Source organism: Sorghum bicolor, chromosome 9, assembly GCF_000003195.3.
Source record: "Sorghum bicolor cultivar BTx623 chromosome 9, Sorghum_bicolor_NCBIv3, whole genome shotgun sequence".
In the NCBI taxonomy this organism is placed as follows: Eukaryota; Viridiplantae; Streptophyta; class Magnoliopsida; order Poales; family Poaceae; genus Sorghum; species Sorghum bicolor.
The window spans coordinates 2311063-2333624 of NC_012878.2; the positions used below are offsets into that span (position 1 = coordinate 2311063).

A 22562-nucleotide genomic window follows, 5' to 3' on the forward strand; every position below is an offset into this window, starting at 1 on the left:
ACATAGTTCACATTCCATTCATTCCACGATTAACTAAAGCAACCAAAATACAGACCATTACACAAAGACCACAAACACAAACAATGACAAAAGTCTTAAGCAACACACAAATCTTATTTGGACTTGGCATAACCCATTTCTCTTCATTGTGCTGCACTTGTCTCCCCACTGTCACTTCATGAGTAGCAATAGCAACCGGCCAACCAACATCCCGAGTAACACTAGCTCGCGTGCCATTCTGCATTCTCTCTTCTCTCATGTCTCTAGATTATGAACCCTAATGCCACGCTTGTTCCTCAAGAATGCCACATATAGTCTCTGTTCCACAGATAGAAGCCACATCGAGTCGATCTGTTCCTTCTTCAAAACTGCAAAGTTAATCAATCAAAAAGCACAAAATTTGTAGCACCTTTACCAGAGCTCCACACACCTACCTTTTGATTTGGACAAGTGAACAAGATCATGTTCGGGTTATCGTTGGTCTAGGATGTGAGATCCACCACCTTCCTCCATTCGTAGTCAGGGCAAAATATGAGTGGAATGTTAGGCCTTTCACAGCACTAACTCAATGACGAATTGGATGGGCTCAAAACCATGGCTGGGAATCAAGCAAAGGGGTGGAGGGACCAGACAAAGAGACAAGAGAATGCGAAAGAGAGAAATAAAAAGGGCAGGAGTGCCTCAAATTAATGACACCCAAATTGGCAGGAACCGAGACACAAATTCCCGCCAAAATGACCTAGTACCCGACATCAATGCTCTAGATGAAAGGGTGGGGTTTGGACCAGGATGACATGGCAAACATAGTTTAGAGATTACAATATGCAATTTTAAAGTATCAGAACCTGGTTGAGAACTCAATACACATTAAGGACCACATTAAGGACCGCTGGATACACCACACGTGAGATATATTTCAATATTGCATTTATTTGCTATTATAGATTCTAATATATTTCTATAAACTTGATCAGGGTGTTATACATGTTTGACTTAGGATAGAATCAAAACGTTTTATAATTTGAAAGTGCATGAGTATAAAGCAATCTTGAGAGGATCATGATTTATTTTATCAAATGTAAATGAATATCTGACAAATGAACTAACGCGAGCATAGGTGGAACAAATGTTCCCCCCAACTACTTGCTTGAACGCCAGAGATTAAGTAGCTAGATTATAGTACTTCAAGTAGGATCGGAGTACACATAAACATGCTGACCCTGAATAGACAGCTTAGATGGACTAATAACATGCATGCGCACAAATTAAACAATGCAACAACAAACAACTAACAGATGAATCGACGGGGGGAGAAGAGAAGTTTGGTGCATTGGTTGTTGGGCGTGCACAATCGATCACATGGCCCATTGCCTCCGTCATCACATCACAGCGAAATGGAACTGACCTCTCTCTCCCGTCTCCTCTCCTGATCGAGCCAGGAAGAATGACTATGAACAGAAGAAAGGGACCAATACGATGCAAGAAGGAAAATCCCCCAATTGACATATAGCTTCCTCCACAGAATATAATCAATACTCGCATGTAGCTCATTTATTTAGTGACATCATAACATATAATAAGCTAGTTAACTGCAGTCAATAAGTCTATATTATAGCCTATATACACCATTAATTAATTTCGTTTTGGCATGCAGTGGCAGGGACTGGTGTTTTCTAGGGTAGGTTAGTTGTGATCATGATCACACCTTTGAGCTGAGCTTATTGGTTGCTGCTGAACATTGTACTGGTAATGGCATTCACAAACAAGCAGTAGAGAGATGCGCCATCAACCATCATAGAAAGAAAAGCTGAGAAGAAGCTTCCTTCGATCTATGCCACACTTCCATTCTGGAATCTTGTAGCATATTTTTTTCCTTCCAAACCTTTTAGGACTCGTGTTTCATCGTCAGATAGTAGCTTCAGTAGCAGCAGTAGGTTCCATGTTGCAATCCCAACCAACTCGGAAATGGCCTCCTCAACATCCACACACCTCATATCGCTACCACCTTTAGGTAAAAGGAACTGATGACTACTGAGGGAGATTAAACTAGATTAGATGCATGTGTATCATACAAGTGATGAGGGCTAAAATAAAGCTGCATCCCACCTAATATTCTTCTCTCGGCTGATAGCCTGTCTGACGCCTCTTGTGAAATAATGCTAAAAAAGATTTACGCATGCAATAAGACAATCATCATCATCAGCCTGCAGCTGCAAGGAAACAACTTGAATATATAGATACTCTATCGATCCTGTGTTGGAAGTATATACTTATGTATATATATATATATATCTGAACCGAGGTACTTGAACTGTCGTTGAGAAATAAACTGGAGGCTGTGAGAAACTGAAAGAATCCAATACTATGCATGGGGCTTTTTACCTTGGTCCTCTTTGCTGCAAAGTTGGTGCTTTGGCCTGTTGCTCTGTTTTTACGGGTGTTTGCTTCTCCGCAATGGAATCCTCAAAACCGGGACCAGCCAAAGAAGCAGGCCAGCAGCAGGGACAGGGTATCTCGCCCCATTCTCTGATTCTCATATCAGTCAGTTCCAGGCTGCTCTCGTACACAGTTTGAGAGAGATAAACATGTTTTTTTTTCGTTAATCATGATTAGAAAACATAGGAGGTGCCCACTCTGTTACTCAATCGCAAACTGATTTAATATTTTTATACAAATATCTTTTACTGTACATTCAGATATGTGCCACCTCTAGCGCAATGTTCATCTCAAAAGCCTCTTCAACATAGACAAGAAATCTCACATAAACATGCTCGGATCCCACAAGACAGGCACGAATAAGCATCTACGGTCCTGTTTGGACACACTACGATCCATCGGAATTCATGTGAGTTCAAATTAGAGTAGGATGGAATGCAATCAAACAAACACACCACAACGCGGCCATCCATGCCTACATCCATTCACAAATCACACGAATCTCATATAAACATACTCGATCGGATCCCACAAGACGGGCACGAACATCCAAGAGTCTATTTGGCTACGCTCCAATCCGCCTTAGTTTATATGATTTCGGATCAGAGCAGGATGCAGTGCAGCCAAACAAACCTTTGCAACAGCCATCCGTCCATCCACAAATGACACGGTTTTTAGCATGGGGTGACTAGAAGTATGTTCGTATGAGCTTATCTATCGAATTTGTTAGTTATTTAACAATATGTTTCTCTCACAACAAATTAGCTGACTAGTACTTTCAGCAACGGCTTTTCAGACAAACGAACAGGCTCGAATACCACCATCTGGTATCGTTTCGTTGCATTGGATGATTGGTAGCGAAGCATGCATGCCTACTGCCCAAAACCACACCACACGTATGTAGGAGTATACGTAGTACACCAAAGACGGGCAAGCAAGCATCGCTATCAGCCAATTCCAGCTACATTTCACTATCACTCGAGTCTTGGAGTGACGCGGCCGCGAGTAAAAACCACAACAGCTCACTCACCTCACCTCACCTTGTTCACCTGTAGCCGTTGGTTGAGAAAGGCAAGTCGCACCGCACTCCTCCCGCCCTTCGTTCCCCTCACCAACCACCCTCCATTTTCACCACCTTCACTTCGCACCGGGCCACCGGCCGTATTCATTCCTCTTCCACCTCCCTCCTCCTCGCCCACCGGCTGCAGCATCTTCCCCTCACACCCTCCTTCCTCCTCGTCGCCCCGCGTCTCTCCCTCCCTCAAAGACTACTCCTTGGCCGCTCTCACCATTCCATTCCATTCCCCCGGCCGGCCGTACGCGCATCGCATTCCCGGGCGGCTACCTCCTCCTCCTCTGATGTCGGCACGGCCATGATCTCAAGTTCTTGGCATTGATGCCGTTCTGGTAGCCAGCCTTCTTTAACCCACCTTAACAATAACTGCCTGCCGCCCTGCCCCCACCTCTCCTCTCGCCCTGCAGCTGAACCTGAGCTGAGCTGATTCGCCGGGCTCTGAGCCTCTGCTCCACATCCATCCATCCATCCATCCATCCACCTTCGCCCAACCCTGATCCAGAACCCTGTCGGTGTCGGCGCGCCGTGATCCGGCATCAGCAGCAGGAGCAGCAGCAGCAGCTTCCGCGCGGGGCACCGGCGGCGCGGCCATGGGCACGGGCGCGCTCGCGGTGGCGGCGGCGGCGCCGGCGGACCGGGCCAACAAGCAGCGCCGGGCCGGCGGCGGCGCACACCTGTGGAAGAAAGCGCTGCTCCACTTCTCCCTCTGCTTCGTCATGGGCTTCTTCACCGGCTTCGCGCCCTCCTCTTCCTCCTCCTGGAAGGCCGCCACCACCACCCCTCACCCGCCGCACCGTCCCGGGGACCGCCTCGCCGCCTCCCGCGTCGCCGTCGACGTCAACGCGCGCGCCACCCTTCCGCCGCCCGCGTCCGCCGGCGATGCGCTCGGTGTCGGCGGCGCCACGGTGGACGTGGGCGACGAGTACGAGGAGGGCGACGCCAACGGCCAGCGCCGACGCCTCCTGATCGTGGTCACCACCACGCGGTCGGGCCCCGGGGAGCGCCGGCGGCGGCGGGGCGAGCTGCTGCGCCTGGCCCACACGCTCCGCCTCGTCCGCCCGCCCGTCGTCTGGGTCGTCGTCGAGCCCGCCGCCGACGCGCCCGCCACCGCCGTGGTGCTCCGCGGCACCGGCGTCATGTACAGGCACCTCGCCTTCAAGCCCGAGGAAAATTTCACCACCGCCGAAGCCGAGGCGCACGCGCAGCGGAACGCCGCGCTCGCGCACGTCGAGAAGCACCGGCTCGCTGGCGTCCTCCACTTCGCCGACGCCGCCGGTGTCTACGACGTTGGGTTCTTCGACCAGATCCGACAGATCGAGTTAGTAACCCCTCTCCACCTTCTTCAAATCTCGCACTCTGCTGCCTTCCTTCCTTCCTTCGATTTCATGTCATGCTTGCTTTTAATTAATCAAATGAATCATGCTGCTCCATTAAAATCAGTCTACTACGATGCAGCAAAATTAGAATGTGACTCAAAGATTGGAGCTTTGCCTGTTCCCCTCTTTCAATTTGACATCTAATTGGTCTCCATTTCCACCATGCATCCTGTTGTTCCAGAATGTATGTTGCTTGAATCTGAATCACAATGCCTAAAATAGCAATTCCAGCTCATAAATTTCATTTCGGATCTTCTTTATGCCCACCGACTAGGACTACGGCTAGGGTTCCTCATAACTAATCACCGCTTCTTAAAATTTAGGAGTACCACTAATTTATTTTATTTACTCGTCTAAATAAATGCTTTAGTAGCCGTATAGTTTGGTACATGAATAAATAATTGAAAGCATAAGCTGTCATTAGTGGGGAGAATAAGGGTGTGACAATAATGTGTGTCTCGCATGTACTACTTCAGAAGAATAGAAAGAAAAAAGAGGGGCACTGCAGCTGCTTAGAGAACTTTTAACTATTCTCTCTCCATTTATCTGATGCGAGAAGGAGTCAATTATTGGATCTTGCTTACCACTTTTCTGAGTCCCTTTCGCCCCAACAAACAATGCTTCTTTTTCAGACTTAATCTTTCGCTTTTGCTCACCCCCAAGTCCCCAACGGACCAATGTGTTCATGCCAACCACTCCAATTAGTTTAATTATAGATTAAAGATTTGAAGCACGTATCATGAGCAAAGCCATAATTATTTTATGTGGTAGTGGTAGCGCTGCTGGTAGTCACTGACAAATGGGCCTGTAACACTGTCGGTGGCACCTAACAAAATGGAAAGTAAGTGGAAACACGGCATCCTTGAATTGACTCCTGAGATGTTGTTACTCCTAAAATGGGGAAGCAATATGCTGGGGAAAAATAGCCACAAAAGATAGCAGGTGGGGAAAAAATAGTAGTAACCGTTATGCCATGGCCACTGAAACTGATTGAACTAAAATGGAGAAGGTCCTGGTCCTATCCAGACCATTAACTGCTCCCTCCAACCCCTCTGATATACACCACACAAAGTTGCCCACTTATTTGGTGCAGTTTCCCTATACTGGAGCACACAGCACACCTGTGATTTATATCTGCTGGAGACCGTAAGAAACTCTCTTTTTTCTGTTTTTGCAAAATGATGGTATGAATCTTCATTTCTGTGCAGACCACCAGTTGTCCTTGGAGATTTTTCTCATGAGGAGTTTGAAAATCTTGCAAATGAGATTTCACATTTTTTTCTGCTTAATGAAACACATGCCGATGCATGTTCTCGAAAAAAAAGATTTCACATTTTGATTTTACCAACATTTGATGTTGATTATTGAGTTACTTTCATGATCATCAATTTCCAGTGGAGTATGAAATCCAATGTTTCCACCATAGTATGAAACTTGTAGCATATATGAAGCTTGTTGTTTAGCTCGCTCTCTCTCTCTCTCTCTCTCTCTCTCTCTCTCTCTCTCTCTCTGCACTTGGTCCTAACATGTGACCACCCCTTTAACTTTTGCCTACCCATCCAAAACAATGTTAGCGGATGCTGTTAAAAGATAAGATGCTTATGGATATAAAGCAATCTACATTTCAAAAAATACATACATAACACAATATTACTCAGCATCCGAAACTTTTTGCCTCTCAACTCGAAAACATCCCTGAAACATTTGACTTACCTTTCGCATTCACTTTTCCGATTGTAGCATTCTAACAATGATGGTGAGTGCTTGGGATCATAAAGAGAGGGAATCACACCTTGGTTCAGTACAATGGTACTAGTAGATCACTATCACTACTACAGTAGTACTCATGCCATGTGAGAGCACAGTGGCAATGTTCCCTGGAAGAACAATCTTTTTCGCTTAGGGAACATGATAGGATAAAAGCATTCCTTTTTTCCTCAAGCAAGGTTTACCTGCATCTTGGCACCAAAACATCTGCACTTGATTTTCTAGTTTGCCTTCTTTTTTTCTTTCTTTCTTTTTTGGAATCCCTTTTAGTTTTTACAGTCCTCGACATGCGTGCACATCTGCACTTGTGGCCCCTGATGCTTTTTGTGGGGCTCCAGCATAATAATACAACACAACAGAGCTAGGAGCACCCATTATGCCTTGTCGCACATATGGCCTAGCATGCCTGTCCTTACCAGCTACCAGAAACAAACGAGGGCAGGTGCACAATATAGTGACACTGTAAGTGGAGTTTACTAAATGACGGGGTTTGACCATGGTTAATGCCTCTTGTGTCAGGTTGAGATTCAGCATTGGATTTTTTTAAGCCTAGGAGGCTGAAATATGGTTACGGATTACCTTAATGTTTAAATAAGCTCGTGTGTTTACTATGCCTAGTTGTGTTTGACTGCATATTGGGAACACGTCTGCTTACTAAAGTTTGCATTGCTCGTCAACCATGCATATTTGCATCACCCCATGGTTTGTTCGATCTGGATTTGTCAAGGCTATTCAAACTTTGGAATCGGTGATGAAACAAATTAAGCATCGGCATGTGCAGCCATGTAGGCAAGTGGAAAATGTAGCTGTACTGTGTAGTCCATGGCCACATATAAGGTGGCAGTTACATTTACATACAATAATTCAGTATATTCCTTGTAACAAGTGATTTGGATGAGTTGTCAAAAGTATAGTAGGCAGTATGTGGAAGATGTGCCAATGGAGCTATCCCCTCCTATGCCTCTTCCTTCAAATTAAACTCAGTTGGCTGAATTGTGGTTAGTGCCAGTGGAGTCTCATTCTAGTCAAGGTTTGGTGGCACAATGCTTTTTAATTCCATAATCCATCATTCTTCTGACCCAATCAACATGAGATACATAGATCATAGGCGTAGCTAACTCCTGCATCAAACATGTTTTGGTGCATGTTGCATAGTTCTTGTTGAATTTCTTCTCAGATGTGGGCGCCTTTAGATATTCTTTCTAACAATCCAAATATGCAGGGCGTTTGGGACATGGCCTGTGGCAACAATGTTGGCTGGCGAGAAGAAAGTGGTAGTAGAAGGTCCGCTATGCAGTGCCTCAAAGGTCGTCGGTTGGTTCTCAAGGGACTTTAACGATGGGACAACCCGTTCAGTGACGTATAACACGGAAGTTGACTTGAATCCTGCTGGTGCTGCTGGTACACGAGCCCACACAATTGACGTCTCAGGTTTCGCGTTCAACAGTTCAATTTTGTGGGATCCTGAGCGGTGGGGACGGCCAACCTCATTACCAGATACTTCACAGGTTAGTCCACCCCCGCCTTCTGCATGTTAGTAACCAAGCAAGTCTAATCCAATTAAATTTTGTTTTTTCATGATACAAAGTACTTAGCAGGCTATGATATGTGATTGGCTCAGTGAAAAGACTGGTTCTGAGATATCAGCATTTTTTGGCTGTCCATTTCTTAATCATCTCATCATCATATAAAAATTGCAAACAGCGTACAATAGAGGATCTGTTTGACCGTTGGAATTGTGGAGTGCACGCCTAGCCTAAATATGAAATGTTAAGCCATTGACATTAGTCATTTGAAGTGTTATTTCGAGGAATGGTTTCATACTCTATGAATTATTTTCCTTGTGTTATTTGAAAAATGAAGGCCATCAGTTTCTAATACAACAGTGTCTGTGATGTGGGCTGGCATTTGTGGTGATTGCTGTGCATTTTAAGGTCCTGTAAAGTCTTTCTTCTCTTGGTAAAAAACGTGCTAGGCACGATCTCAGAGAAAAAGGGCAAGTGGTTGGAACAGACTGGATGCTGACTCTGTCAATAGTTTAAAAGTCAAGCATGGGCACTCATGTTCCTTCCGAACAAGATACATTCAGTTCACGATTTTGTTTATCTAGAATAATCATAGTACAGCATTACTCATTTTTAACAGAATGGAATATTTATTACCAAGTATCCAGTGCCTTCTACAGATCCTTGTCCTCTCTACATGGACCTTACCTGATATTGCTGGACTGTCCCTGTTACACAAATTATCAACTTAGATTCATGGATTGATGTGACAACCCTAGCGTTACACAAATGCCAAATCCCCTTTCAATGGAACATGGCAGGGGACAGATGGCACCCTTGTCACTTTCGTCGTGCACTCCTTATTAAAATTTCCGGTTCTGATTTTGTTTATAACACCTGCCAACCTACCTTTCTAATCCATGAGGTACAGCCACTAATGATACTGAAAGCTGAATATGCCACTAAACCATGATACTGATTGCTGACTGAAATGAGATAACCAAGCAATATGATACTTCCCAATCTGACAAGCAATCCCATACAAACCAGTTCATGCAAGGATCCTGTAGTCTGTAGATACGGGCATACAAATCGTCTGAGCTTCGTTCTGAACTATGAGCCGATACTGATAACATTCAATTTCTCCTCTACTTGTCATGTGCAAGCAATAAGCTATCAACAGTTAGTTGATGGAGACCTAGCATTCCTACACCTGCCTGCCAATGTTACTCTTCTATCAGATCACCTGAATTTTCTACTCCCAACTAACATGATAGGTTGTTACTGATGTGATTGCAGGACTCCATCAAGTTTGTGCAAGAAGTGGTACTTGAAGACCGAGCTAAGCTGAAGGGGATCCCCTCTGATTGCTCCCAGATCATGGTGTGGCAGTATAGTGTGCCCAGCTCACAATAGAGGGCAGTCGAGATGTTGCACAATAGGCGTTGCAGCCTCGCAGGAAGGGGAAGAACAGCGAGTATTGGACCGGAGTCGATGTAAATGTGGTGGGTGATAACAAAAGGAAAGGAAGAAGGTTGATTACTAAGTTTTTTTTTTCCTCTCATTCTCCTTTGGGGTTCCCTTTTTCTTTCTCTCAGTTTTGGTTTTCGAGTTTGGGGGCCATGAATGATGAACTGCCTGTGGGAGAAGTTCGCCCCCCAAGCGGGAAAATATGCGATAGTATTTATTCAGATTCATTTGTGATTCTTTAGCTTGGTCCTGTTGCGTTCGCGAGGCGGTGCCGCCTCACGAATGGCCCTCTTGTGGGTTGCAATAATACCAATATGTGTAGGGAGGAATGAACTTGCTGAAGAAAATGGCAGTGGCATGAGGAATGAAGAAGTTTACTGTGTTGTGGCATGAATTCCAGCAAGGCAGCAATTACCATCTGAAGAACAAAAAATCATGTGCAAAAAGAAAAGAAAATAATAAAGACTCTGAATTTGCTCTCACATCTTGTCATCTATAAAATGTTAGAAACTACTGTCTGATATTTCCCTTTGGGAAAGTGTTTATTTGCTTTGAGGAGGTTTGTGGTTGTTGAAAGGGAAGGAAAACAGGTACCTTGGGCGCCCTGCCGTTATGTCACTGACAGGTGAGCCTGATTGCAATCAGGCCCTCACTGTGAGTGACACGAGTGCAAAGGAGCCAAAGTCAGAGGAGCTCTCATCCGAAAAGGGAAACATGGGATTCCCAACGGTCTGTGAGGAGCTGGTAATTGGTAAAGCAAAACATGGGCCTTGTTTAGTTCCCAAAAAAATTCGGATTTCGGCACTGTAGTATTTTCGTTTTTATTTGACAAATATTATCCAATCATAAACTAATTAGACTCAAAAGATTTATCTCGTGATTTTCAGACAAACTGTGCAATTAGTTTTTATTTTCATCTATATTTAATGCTTCATGCATGTGCTCTAAGATTTGATGTGACGTGGAATCTTGAAAAGTTTTTGGTTTTCGGGGCGAACTAAACAAGGCCATGGCCAAAATGCCAAAACCCAGGTTACCATTTTGGGTAAAAAAAAAAAAAAAAACTGGGCTTGCAAAATCTGGGTACATGAATGATGAGATCCAGTGCTGTGACAACCTGATGTGTCCAGTCTGAGAAGCTGAGAGGCGTATCAAGCAGGTACGTCGCCGCCGGCGTCGTCGTCGTTATCCCCTGCCTCGGGATTCGTACTCGCCGTGCAGTAGTGACCACAAGAAAAAGGGTGCGACCCATTTGCACATCTATGCGGGCCCAAATAAATGGTCTTTGCCTTGTCAAAAAAAAATTAAATGGTCTTTGAGAACCTCTTTGGGGCCTGTTAACGTTACTGCCCCCAAAGGCCCAACCCAACCTAAGCTGGACCGTGAAGCCCAGCACACTCGGTCTGTCGTCTCCAAATCAGACCCAAATTGCACGGCTAATTTCCTTGTGATGAACCTAATAGGAAACCTAATAAGGTAATCAAATAAGATTCAAATTATTTGGGCCTGTGGCAGGATTTAGTAAAAGCTAAATACTTATCCAAAGATTCAACCCATACAGTTTCACATAAACTCTATGATTCACCCCACCATTTGGTATGATTTACTTAATGTTAAGGAAATCTACACGAGAGGGAGAATTATTAAAATTGAAAATGGTAGGAAAACTAGATTTTGGGAAGATAGTTGGCTTTTTGATAGACCCTTATGATATCTCATACCTGAACCCTACATTCTGGGTGAGCAAAAGAAAGTATCTGTAGCCACTGTCAAGAATGGGGGTGTGCAGTTGTCCTTTCGTAGATGGCTACCAATAGAAATCAGAGATTTTTGGACCAAAATTGGTCTCTAGTGGAAATGTTCCAATTGTCTGAAAATCTTGATAAAATCATGTGGAAATGGGATAAAAAAAAAGGCAAATTCACTGCTAAGTCAATGTACAATGCATTGACTATGGGAGATAATGGCACTTATAACAAGCTGATCTGGAAAGGGAAGATCCCTCCTAAGATCAAGTTTTTTCATGTGGTTGCTATTAAATGGGGTAATTTTAACCAAAGATAGTATGCTTGAAAGGAATTGGGAGGGTAGCCCAGAATGCTTCTTTTGTGAACATGATGAATCAATTGAACATCTGTTCTTTCAGTGCTCAATTGCTAAGAGCATCTCCAATAGTTATGTAATTGGACTATGCATTTTAGAAATTTACTAAAAACCTTAAAAATTACTCTCCAACAGTTATGCATTTGACTTATGTATTTTGGCAAATTTGACATTGATGGACCAAATTTGGTATTTTTCATAGGCACAATGGCTTGGCAATTTTTATATCCCGAGTTTCCTGGACTCCTTGTCGTGCGCGACCTCTCCACGCGTTGTGGTAGTTTTCCGTGAGGACTTCTCCTCCCCGCGCTAACTCTTCTTTCCCCGCGCTGCCACCTCCTTTCTTCACGCCGCCTCTTTTCTTTCCCCGCGCGCAACTAGGAGACACGATCCATCGTCGCGTTCTCTCCTTCCTTCACGCGATAGAACTCTGGCGAACTGCAACTTCGTGGACTGGCAGACAAGAGGCCGCGATTCACAGAAACGGCGGTGACTTGTGACTTCATGGACTGGCGGCGACGGGCGACAGAAATTCCCACACAAAGAAAAAATCTCGCGCGAAGCGCGCCAAACAAAAAAAAGATCCCGGATAAAAATAGTTGGGTCCACTATTTTGGGAAATGTCAATTCAAGAATGTCAAACACTTGGAGATGGACTTATTTTTACTTTGGCAAAACGTTTAGGAACTTAGCAAATTCCAACAAATAGCAAATTCTAATTGCATAACTGTTGGAAATGCTCTAAGTTGTTTGGGCATGCATAGCCAAGTGTATTGGTGTCTGTGATATACCTGGTAATCTTGAACAATGCTAGATTTGGCTTGATAAATGGTTTCCTCAAGGGAAAAATTTTTATGTTCTGGGTTTATCATCAATCTGCTGGGCAATTTGGAAAGCGAGGAATAAAGCATGCTTTGACAAGAAGATTATCAAAATCCCGCTGGAAATAATCTGTCATGCAGGGGCACTAATGAAACTCTGGGCATGTTTGTATCCAGAATTGGACAAGGAAGCTCTGGAAGAGGGTGTCAACGTCATGCTGAAGGTGGTGATAGATATTTTAGCTTCAAAGAAGACCAAGCTCTCAGGCAAAGGGAATGATGTGCAAGAGAATCAAGATGGTGGTCTCATCAGCAACAGCAGTGAGAAAGGGGATTCAAGATGATGGAGTTTGTTGGAAGATGAATGAGGCTAATCCGATTTGTGGTCTGTCTTTACTCGATCGTCGAATGGAGTCTGTTTCGTTTATATATGTTGTGGTTTTTTGGGTCTCGCAAGTGTTGTCTGGTGTTTGGATATTCTGGGATGAGGGAAGAGGGGGAAACATTGTTCTTCCAGGTTAAGTTCCCTTTTACACGGGAGGTTAAGCGTAGTCTACGAGTTCGTTAGCCTGTCTCGTCTTTTTTTTTTTCTGCTTCTTAAACATCTTAAGGATACTTGTATTTCCGTTCTGTGAATGAGAATGGGGATCCCCCGAACCTTAAAAAAAAAAATCCAAATTGCACTAGGCCTTGTTTAGTTTTAAAGGAAAAAATTTCGCGACACTGTAGCACCTTCGTTTGTTTGTGGTGATTATTGTTTAACTATGGACTAACTAAGCTCAAAAGATTCGTCTCGTTAATTCTGACCATACTGTGCAATTAGTTTTTATTTTTGTCTATATTTAATACTCCATGCATGCGTCTAAAGATTCGATGTGACAGGGAATTTTAAAAATTTTTGGGTTTTTGGATGGAAGTAAACAAGGCCACCTGAAAATTGGTTGCATAGGTTGACCCTATATTTATAGATCAATATGAATGAGAAATATAGTTTTTTTATTAGGGGAACGAGAAATATAGTACATACTTTTAGAAACGATAAATATAGTATGGTACTTTCAAAATGTCTTTTACACTAGATAATAAGAACCTAATTGTTTGGAAACGAGAAATGGAATACGAAATGATTCTCGGATCCTGTTCCCGCTGCTAAGGAGGTGTTTGGTTGGAGTTATTAAAGTTTAACAGGTATGTAGTATTTTTGTTTTATTTGACAATTACTAGTATCTAATTATGGATTAATTAGGTTTAAAAAAATTTGTCTCGCAAATTACTCTCTAGTTATGTTTTTAGTTTTGTAAATAGTCTATATTTACTTATTTAGTACTTCTATGCATGTCATATAATGAACGGTAAATTTTACCTAGTGCAACCAAACAAAAATGAGGACCGTTGCCTTGCGTAATAAATATCAGATGCATGCATATGCGCGGCTTCGATGAGGAGTAAAAACCGCTCCCCACTCGTGCACGCCTCGTGATCAACATTCGACCCATCACCGGATACATATGAGATACATCGACGTCTCGTCGGCGTCGGCGTACATGCATATTCAATTTATTTACGCTGCTACAGTGTGTTTTGATCGTGAACACGAGCCACACAGCGGCAAGCAACGCGTGCAAGTGCGAGCAATGCTAGCTTTTTTTTTTTTTTTTTGGTTGGAGGCAGGAGAGAGACCAACACAAATTCATCACTATCTCATCTCCCTCGTAAATCCTATCTATATACTGTCTCGATCTATATATTGTGCAGTAAATTCCAACTAGTGTCGGTTTTTTCAACTTTATCTAAATTTATAGGAAAATACATGCATCGACACCTACAGTTCGATTGGTTTTTGAAAAAAAGTCTAGTCGAAATTAGAAAAGTTTGACTTAAAATAAAATTAAGATAAATTATAAGTGACATGGTGTTATGCCTTACGTGTGGAGAGGGCAAAAGCAGAGAAAAGAGTTAAAGTGGAGCAAATAACTAAAAGGGAGCTGTGTGTAGCTAGCCTGCTTTTAGCAACAAAGGTGAAAACAGACATCCTACCTACACGTACGCCCTTCTCAAGGGTCAAGATAATTAATTAGGTCAATGTTATCATTACAACGCTTGCTAATCTTCTATAGCAAAAGTTACAATCTTGGCTCATCATGCAGCGCGTCTTGCCAACAACAGCATGCAACGCAAATAATGATCAATCTTAGATCAGAAAAACTAAAAGAATCGTGTTGCTCAATGACCGGCGGGCGGGAGAGGAAATCCCAATGAATAATGGATCGGAAAAAGACTCGTTAGGGCAGCTAATCAACGTGATCAGCGACGTGAGTAGTGTCCTAATTAACTGCGTTGTCCTAATAGATCCCCATGGGCGATCTCCGCAACGAAGGCGCGTGTAGAAACATAAGCTTTATTAGAGTTAATTTGTAGCACAGGATCTAAACCGAAACTTATGATACCACCTAGGAGACTAGAATGGGTAGAAAGAATGCTCGATATATGCTGAGCATCGTGGACAAATTATATGTAGCAGCACCTAATAAAGGACCTATGCCAAAAGATATTTCTTATGTTGACATGTTGTCAATTGGAAACAAAAACTACTTAACTCATTTCTGGCACAAAATCACTTTCTTCATAAAAGCTTTTTTTATAGATCCATTTTCAACTGCAAAGTCAATTTTCTTAGAAATTCAAAAGAGGAAAGCTTTACTACTTGCATGCCCTTGGTTAACTTTGGGAACCACACTGTGTGGGGCCTAGTAACAATGCTCTGAAATGAAGGGGGAAAAAACATGGTACTCCACTGTACATATGCGACTGTGAAAACTTTAAAATATCAGAGCAAACAGATTAAAGAAGAACTCGCGTGTTAGGCTGTCGCTTTGCAGCTCGTGACATATTCATTGTTTAAACAAAGCTGATGGGGAGCACTATGAGTGAGACACTCAATTCCGTGCATTATCGTCTAGTGGTACTACTCCGATTCCTATATAATACGCGTCGATCATTAGTGTTTGTTTGACCATGTTTGCTACCGCTTGACCTCTAGTATCGTGTCAGGTTATTTAAGCCTCGGCGTTAGTAGTCCTTGTACTGCACTGCATGCTAATATAGCAAGACAAATTAGCATCAGGTTGCTATCCCCTGTCCACATGCATGCATGCGGTTCTGGCATAATTTCACTGTCTCAGCCATCTTTGGCCTTGGTGCCTGTTTATATATACTAGTAAAAAGATTAACTAAGGAGTACTTGCAAAAAGACACAACTTTTCAACCCCTGGTGGCTTGGATTTATGTGTAACAAAATATAATACTCTTGGCTCAAGGAATAGGATTATAGGAAGAAAGAGTTGTTGTTATTTTTCTGAAGATTCATAAGAGTGAACTACTATCAATTATTTATGTGAAATGACAACTGAGAAGTGTTTTCAGGGAAAGAGATGGGATTTTTAGTTGGTGTAGTGTGCGTGAATCTGCAGTGTTTAATCAGTAGAGTGTTGCCAGCGCAAACACGCTTACATCTGGGCCGGAGCCAGGCAACATAAACACGGCAGAGAAAAAATAGAGGCAGGTCCTGATGCTGAGTTGGCATATCATTGAGCACCAACCACCAAATGATGCCTTGCCACTTGGGCACATATATACATACTACATAGGATAAACTCAATCATTACCATTTTGTTTTTCTTTTATTTGGTATAAAGTATCTCTCCATTTTACTTGCACAAACTACAGATATATATAGCTAATGACAGAACTTGACAGATATATAGCAGATAGCGTACTGCACAACAGTAGTTGCTGTCCTGCACCGTCGTACCCAATTTATTTGCATGTATAGTACAGCGAGTATATAGTGCATCCGTGGCATGTACCCTACCGCAGTGTTTATGTGATGCGGATTTCAGCTTTAACTGTCAACTAACCAGCAGCCATTACCTCAGTTCGTTACACACATGCTCAACTGGCACGAGTAGTGTCAAAACTAACCAGTCATTACCTAGCTGCGCAAGTTGGCAAAAAAAAAATGAGACCGGGACTTCACCAGTTTTTCATTAAGAGGAACAAAGCAGAAAAACTGTTGCACGCAAGGCGCAGACAACATTCGAATAGAATGCTAAGAAGCTATGGGACTCGCCGACTGCGAACCTGATAAGTGACACACACGCAGCACTCAGCAGTTAGTAGAGCGATTACATATTAAACGTAAGCTGCGACCAACAATCCATCAAAGCCGACACTGGCGCGAACCCCCCAGCACCCAATCCGACCCTTCCTTGGCAAAATACGCGATGCAAACCACGTACTAAGTGAAAAATATGAAAGTCAATTTTAAAACATATTTTATCTATTTCATTTTTTTAGAAAAAATAGTGCATCCATATTCCATAGTGCTCACATGCAGAAATTGAGATGCAAACTTGTTTTTAAATATTCATATGAAAACTGCAATTTTCAAATGTATTTGCATGTATAGAAGACGAAATCCATGCATCTAAAAGATTTGTTATTTTTGTCTGAATTTTTTTAGTTTGAGTTTATTTTGTATGCGCTATGGATATATCAATTTTTAATGTTTTTAAACGATCAAAGTATGTTTTTTAAATTAGTCTCTATATTTTTACCTAACACATGGTTTTCACCCTCTATATTTTCTCAAGTTTTGAGCTTAGTTTGCATTTCCTGTCTCGTTTAGTCCTGTTCGCTTGTTTTATAAACTATATTTTTTCTATCAGTCAATATTGTTTTTCTCTCACGATAAATCAGCAAACAGTCATGTATTTTCAATAAAAAGGTTTGGGTGAAGGCAAAATTCCAACTACGCTGACCACACCGTGCCATACAGTACTTCCAACGGCCATGCAGGCATGCAGATCTATCTGAATGCCGCGCGATCCAGCAGTGCTTTTGCGTCACTCCATGCTTCAGGCCGAAGGATTGATCCAGTCGTGTCAGTTGTCATCTTCGGTTCTTGAGGGTCACGTCTAGCTGGTTCTGGTAAAGTTTGAAAAGCTTTTACTACTACCACGGTTCTTAAGAAAATACAATTCTAAACTTAAGACTAGTCAAATTATCTCAAGATTAACCCATCTTACACGAAAAATTGTCAATATTTATATGTTTATTTCATATAAAAGTATTAGTATTTTTATATAGACGATTAAAATTCAAACTGTTTAACTTTTCAAAAATTGAGAAATGCTTTCATTTTAGGATAGAGAATAGTAGTATGAAGAAGTATTGCTTCCTCCAAAAAGAAATCCAATTCTAGAATAGTCTCGGTTCAAGGTTTGTTTGAAATGTAGAAAAAATTTCTTGTTCCTAAGTTTTTATTGTGAAATTAAACTAACTTCTATAAATTTTATGCACCATTCTCGTGAATTCTTGTGTTCCAAATAGGCTATTCATATTTGTAGTTGGACAAATTATATATTAAAAAAGGTATTGAGATGTATCATATTAAATAAGTATCATTAAATTTGTCATAAAACATATTTTTAAGAAATACTATATTTAGACTCATTGATATTTATGGTAATCTTAGTTAACTCTAAGATATTCTGAATTTAACCAAATCTATAATTACATTATTATTTGGGAATGGATGTAGTACAAAGTTTTCGTTTTTAAACGTACTCGTGTGAACACAAGACGAGACCCAAGGATATGACTATGGACTCGAGACCGAAGAATATGACTATGGACTCAGACTGGTTTTCCAAATAGGACTCGATTGGTTTCCCAAATATAGGTAGGTATGTATGTACCCTGGCTCGTATCATCGGTCGATTTGATTGCCAATTTTTTTCATCATCCTAATAAGGCTGAGATAGTAGAAATGTAGTGATTCAAACAAAACACAGCTTGCACCACATTAACCAGCTTGAGCAACCAAATTACATGAATGAATACATAAAAAATCATGCACCTTGATACCAATCAGGATCTTTATTGGTGACTACCAGTGGAGATTCCAATACCATCAAGCCCCTTCCCTTCCCCTGATCCCCTCTGCCTCTCTCTTCTCCCTCCCCCACCTGCTGTCTCCAAGCTGTCCAAAGTCTCCAGCTTTCCTCCCCTCCCCCTAAAAACTCCTTCCCCACATCACTGCGAAGGGAGGGAGGAGGAGGAGGAGGAGGAGGAGCGGAGCAGCAGCGGCGCATCGCAACACTCACCAAGGTAACGTACACACGCTTCCTTCCAGCTTGCTCTATCGCTCTCCCTTCGCCAGCCGCCACTGCTCCCAGCTGTTGCAGCCTCCGAACATCCAAAGCTCCTGCACTGCACTGCACGCACGCACGCACCCCTGTCAGCTCCAGCCAAGAATCGTTGGCCTCGGCTGTCCGGTGCCTGCTCCTCCTGCCGTCCCCTCCTCGCACCTCCATCCACCTCCCGCGGCCTCCCACGCGACATGATTGCATTGCGGGCTGCCGCGGAGCTCAGCTGTCCTCCTCCCACTCCCACGCCGCTGCCTGCGCACAACCGAAACAGCTGACTCTAGTCTCTAGCCGCTCGCCTTCCCTCCTCCCCTTTGCTTCCGCACGAAGATTTGTTGGGCGTTTTCTTCTTCCGATAAAGTTGTATGTGGTTTGACACCCGTCGTCTCGTCGTAGGCCTGGCAGTGGCACTGGCAGATACAGATAGGTCGTGGTTTGGTTCGTGACTTGTTTGCTCCTCTCCAGGTGCCGTGTGCCAGGGTGACTGTTCCGAGGAGGAGCGTGGAGTGGCGCCATGGGGAAGAAGGGCAAGTGGTTCGGCGCCGTCAAGAAGGTCTTCAGCCCTGAATCCAAGGAGAAGAAAGAGGAGGTGATGCTTCATGCTTCCCCGCCCACCTTGGATTTCTCTTGCGTTTTGCGGGTTTCGTTTTGGATTTGTGGGGGGGACATGTTTTTCTCACTCGGATCTGATCGGGTTCGTGTTTCCCCCCGCCCAATTCCGAATAATTCAGTAGCTTCAGTCCAGTTGTTCATGGTGAAAACGGCATCTTTCGATTGGGCTTTCGTGTTTATACATACATACGGGAATTTGTGGTTTTGCATTCTGCAGTTCCAACAGCATTGGTGTCAAGACGGCATTTCCTTCCCTTGCAGATCTGTGATAAAAAGCGCCGCCTTTTTTTCTTGCGTTTTGTTTTGTTTTGTTTTGTTACTCTACTAGTTCGAACTGAATTCTGATCACAAAACCAAAACTTTGCACTTGGAATTAACAGAGACTAAGGAGGAAATCAGCAGCTAGCAACCCAGCACCGCTAGATCTGACCCCATCTACCTCCTTGGAAGTCAATGTTTCGGTGCCACCCCCTCCAGCTCCGGCACCTCCTCCAGTTCTCCACCAGGCCGAGGAGGTCAGGGTCCCTGAACCCGAGCAGGAGCAGAGCAAGCATGTCACCGTGGAGGAGCCCCCTGCTGTTCCAGCACAGCCGTCGGTGCTGCCACCTGGTGTGCCAACCGAAGAGCTTGCTGCGGTCAAGATCCAGACCGCCTTCCGAGGTTACCTGGTAATGTGAAGTCACTTCCGAATTCACCTGTTCGGTGCCATTTGGACCTGTTTTTTTCCTGAGATGTTTAGATAAGAACAATTGTGACAGTTGGAAATTGGTTTATGTAGATAGATGGTCGTATTACATAGCACATGGAAGTGTTTGTTTAGCTGCTGATTAGGTCTTTGATATTTGGGGGTTAGGAAGAGGTTTGTTTTTTTCCTGATTTCGTTTCCACATCGACATGACTGAGCATGCAAGCAAATGTATGTTTGGTGTTGGTGGCTACCCTGCTTATTTTCTTTTTTCGTGTTCTAGCTTTTAGGTGTCGGCAGCTCGCCAACTTGCAAGTGTTAGTTGGCCAGTTGCTGTTACTGTAATGTGGAGTGATACTTCTTAGCCGAATAATCTTAGCTATTTACATGTCATGCTTTCATTGTAACTACTTTGTGTGGTAAATGGGTATTTACGGCTAAAGTAGATTTTCTTGCTTTAGTCGAACCTGGAGGAACTGCTAATTTCTAGTTTAATTCCTCTCCTTCAGTTAGCTGTTTACTTTTTAGGTTTATCTATTGTTTATGTCAATGTGCATTTGTCCAAAGGGCCTACAAATCATTCTTGCAAAGTGTTAGAAAAATGATTCTTGAACAACTGGCAGTTGGTGGCAACCACCTTTCATCACTCATTTTGATGTTCTTTTCAATTATTTTTTGATTTGATACTGATATCCTGTCTGTCGTGCTATTGAACTATCCATGAGATAGCAATTAGTGGACGTAACTTCTGTTCTTTGGGAAATATGACTTCATGAAAAATTGACTTATTTCATAGTAAAGCAGAATCTTACTTTTACGCTTCCCAAAAAAATGGAAAGAAAAAGAAAAGAATCTTACTTTTACAAACAACATTGTACTAAGTGTTGTTATACTGAGTGCTCGGTCATTGTGATAATGTAGGCAAGGAGGGCACTAAGAGCACTGCGAGGTCTTGTTCGATTGAAGTCATTGGTTGAGGGTAATTCAGTCAAGCGTCAATCTGCAAGCACTCTGCGCTGTATGCAAACTCTATCGCGGGTGCAGTCACAAATACGTTCTAGGAGAGCAAAGATGTCCGAGGAGAACCAGGCCCTCCAACGCCAGCTCCTACTTAAACAGGAATTGGAGAATTTCAGAGTATGCAAACCTTCTGAAAACTTTGCAGTAAAAGTTTCATCAGCTGGTGTTGTTCAACTGATATCAGTAGTATTTTTGTCTGATTTGCTCCAAGCCTCGAGATAATTTTAAAATATTATTGAGAGAATTAAACATATTCTGTTTGTGAACAATGCTATATCAGATGGGTGAGAACTGGGATGACAGCACTCAATCCAAGGAGCAAATCGAGGCAAGCCTGATAAGCAGGCAAGAAGCAGCGATAAGAAGAGAAAGAGCGCTTGCATATGCATTTTCACATCAGGTAGGAATTCCTGCTCTCAGAACATATGCTAATCTATATATATACTTGATCCTGGCTATACGGCGTAAAATGTCTCGAAATGTGTTTTTTACAGTGGAAGAGTACTTCAAGATCTGTCAACCCAATGTTTGTAGACCCAAACAACTTGCAGTGGGGCTGGAGCTGGTTGGAGCGCTGGATGGCAGCAAAACCTTGGGAGGGCCGTAATGGGGCTGACAAGGAGAGCAACTTTGACCGCGGATCAGTTAAGAGTATGAGCTTGAACCTTGGAGAGGGTGAAATCACAAAAGCTTTCAACCGCCGGGACTCAAAGCCAGAAAAGCCATCACCACCAACTCCAAAACCAACCCGTCCAGCCTGGCAATCCCCTTCGACGCCATCTGCTAAAGTGGCACCAATACCTGCCAGGAGGAAATCCGCCACGCCAAAGAATGGGCTTTCACAGGTGGACGATGACGCTAGGAGTGTGCTCAGCGTGCAGTCTGAGCGACCAAGGAGGCACAGTATAGCCACCTCGACTGTGCGGGATGATGAAAGCCTCGCAAGCTCCCCATCACTCCCCAGCTACATGGTTCCCACGGAATCTGCAAGAGCCAAATCTCGTCTCCAGGGCTCATCAATGACCAATGGTGCAGAGACACCAGAGAAAGGAGGCTCTACTGGACCAGTCAAGAAGAGGTTGTCCTTCCAAGGTGGAACTGCAGCTGCCTCACCAATGCGGCGGCATTCTGGTCCTCCCAAGGTGGAGAGTGCAGTGAAGGACATTGTTGCACCACCACAGCCAGAGGCCTTGGTAGTCAATGGTGGAAGCAAGTGACAAGTACCAGGAGGGGAAGCGGATTATGAAGATATGTTTCATCCATGGACAGAAGTTTAAAAGTGATATCAGATCTATGAATGATTTGAATTGTTTTCCTGTTACGACACCATTGTTTGCTATATAAGATTCACAGTACCTGCCAGTTGATTCCATTTGTTGTTTCTGTAAAACAAATATCAATTTGTCACTAGAATATGTGGTGTTTGTATGTAAACATGTCCTTTATTTATGTGAGCCATATACTTCTTTTTCAGAAGATCCCC

General features: G+C 43.2%; 2 protein-coding genes across 3 annotated transcripts; both read left to right on the forward strand.

Annotated features, from left to right (window-relative positions):
- On the forward strand, window positions 3524-10111 carry LOC8071252 (probable glucuronosyltransferase Os05g0123100). The gene is made up of 3 exons (XM_002439158.2): window positions 3524-4829; window positions 7877-8162; window positions 9459-10111. Exons 1-3 carry the CDS (start codon window positions 4102-4104, stop codon window positions 9573-9575), a joined length of 1131 nt encoding a protein of 376 aa, XP_002439203.1. The 5' UTR covers window positions 3524-4101; the 3' UTR covers window positions 9576-10111.
- Window positions 18536-22559, forward strand: LOC110430217 (protein IQ-DOMAIN 1-like). Of its 2 annotated transcripts, none has more exons than XM_021447456.1 (6): window positions 18536-18724; window positions 19228-19351; window positions 19755-20042; window positions 20981-21196; window positions 21360-21479; window positions 21574-22559. In XM_021447456.1, exons 2-6 carry the CDS (start codon window positions 19277-19279, stop codon window positions 22294-22296), a joined length of 1422 nt encoding a protein of 473 aa, XP_021303131.1. In that variant the 5' UTR covers window positions 18536-18724; window positions 19228-19276; the 3' UTR covers window positions 22297-22559. The 2 variants fall into 2 exon arrangements, with proteins under 2 accessions (XP_021303131.1, XP_021303133.1); XM_021447458.1 differs by lacking the exon at window positions 18536-18724 and adding an exon at window positions 18789-19125 and having other exon boundaries at window positions 21574-22555.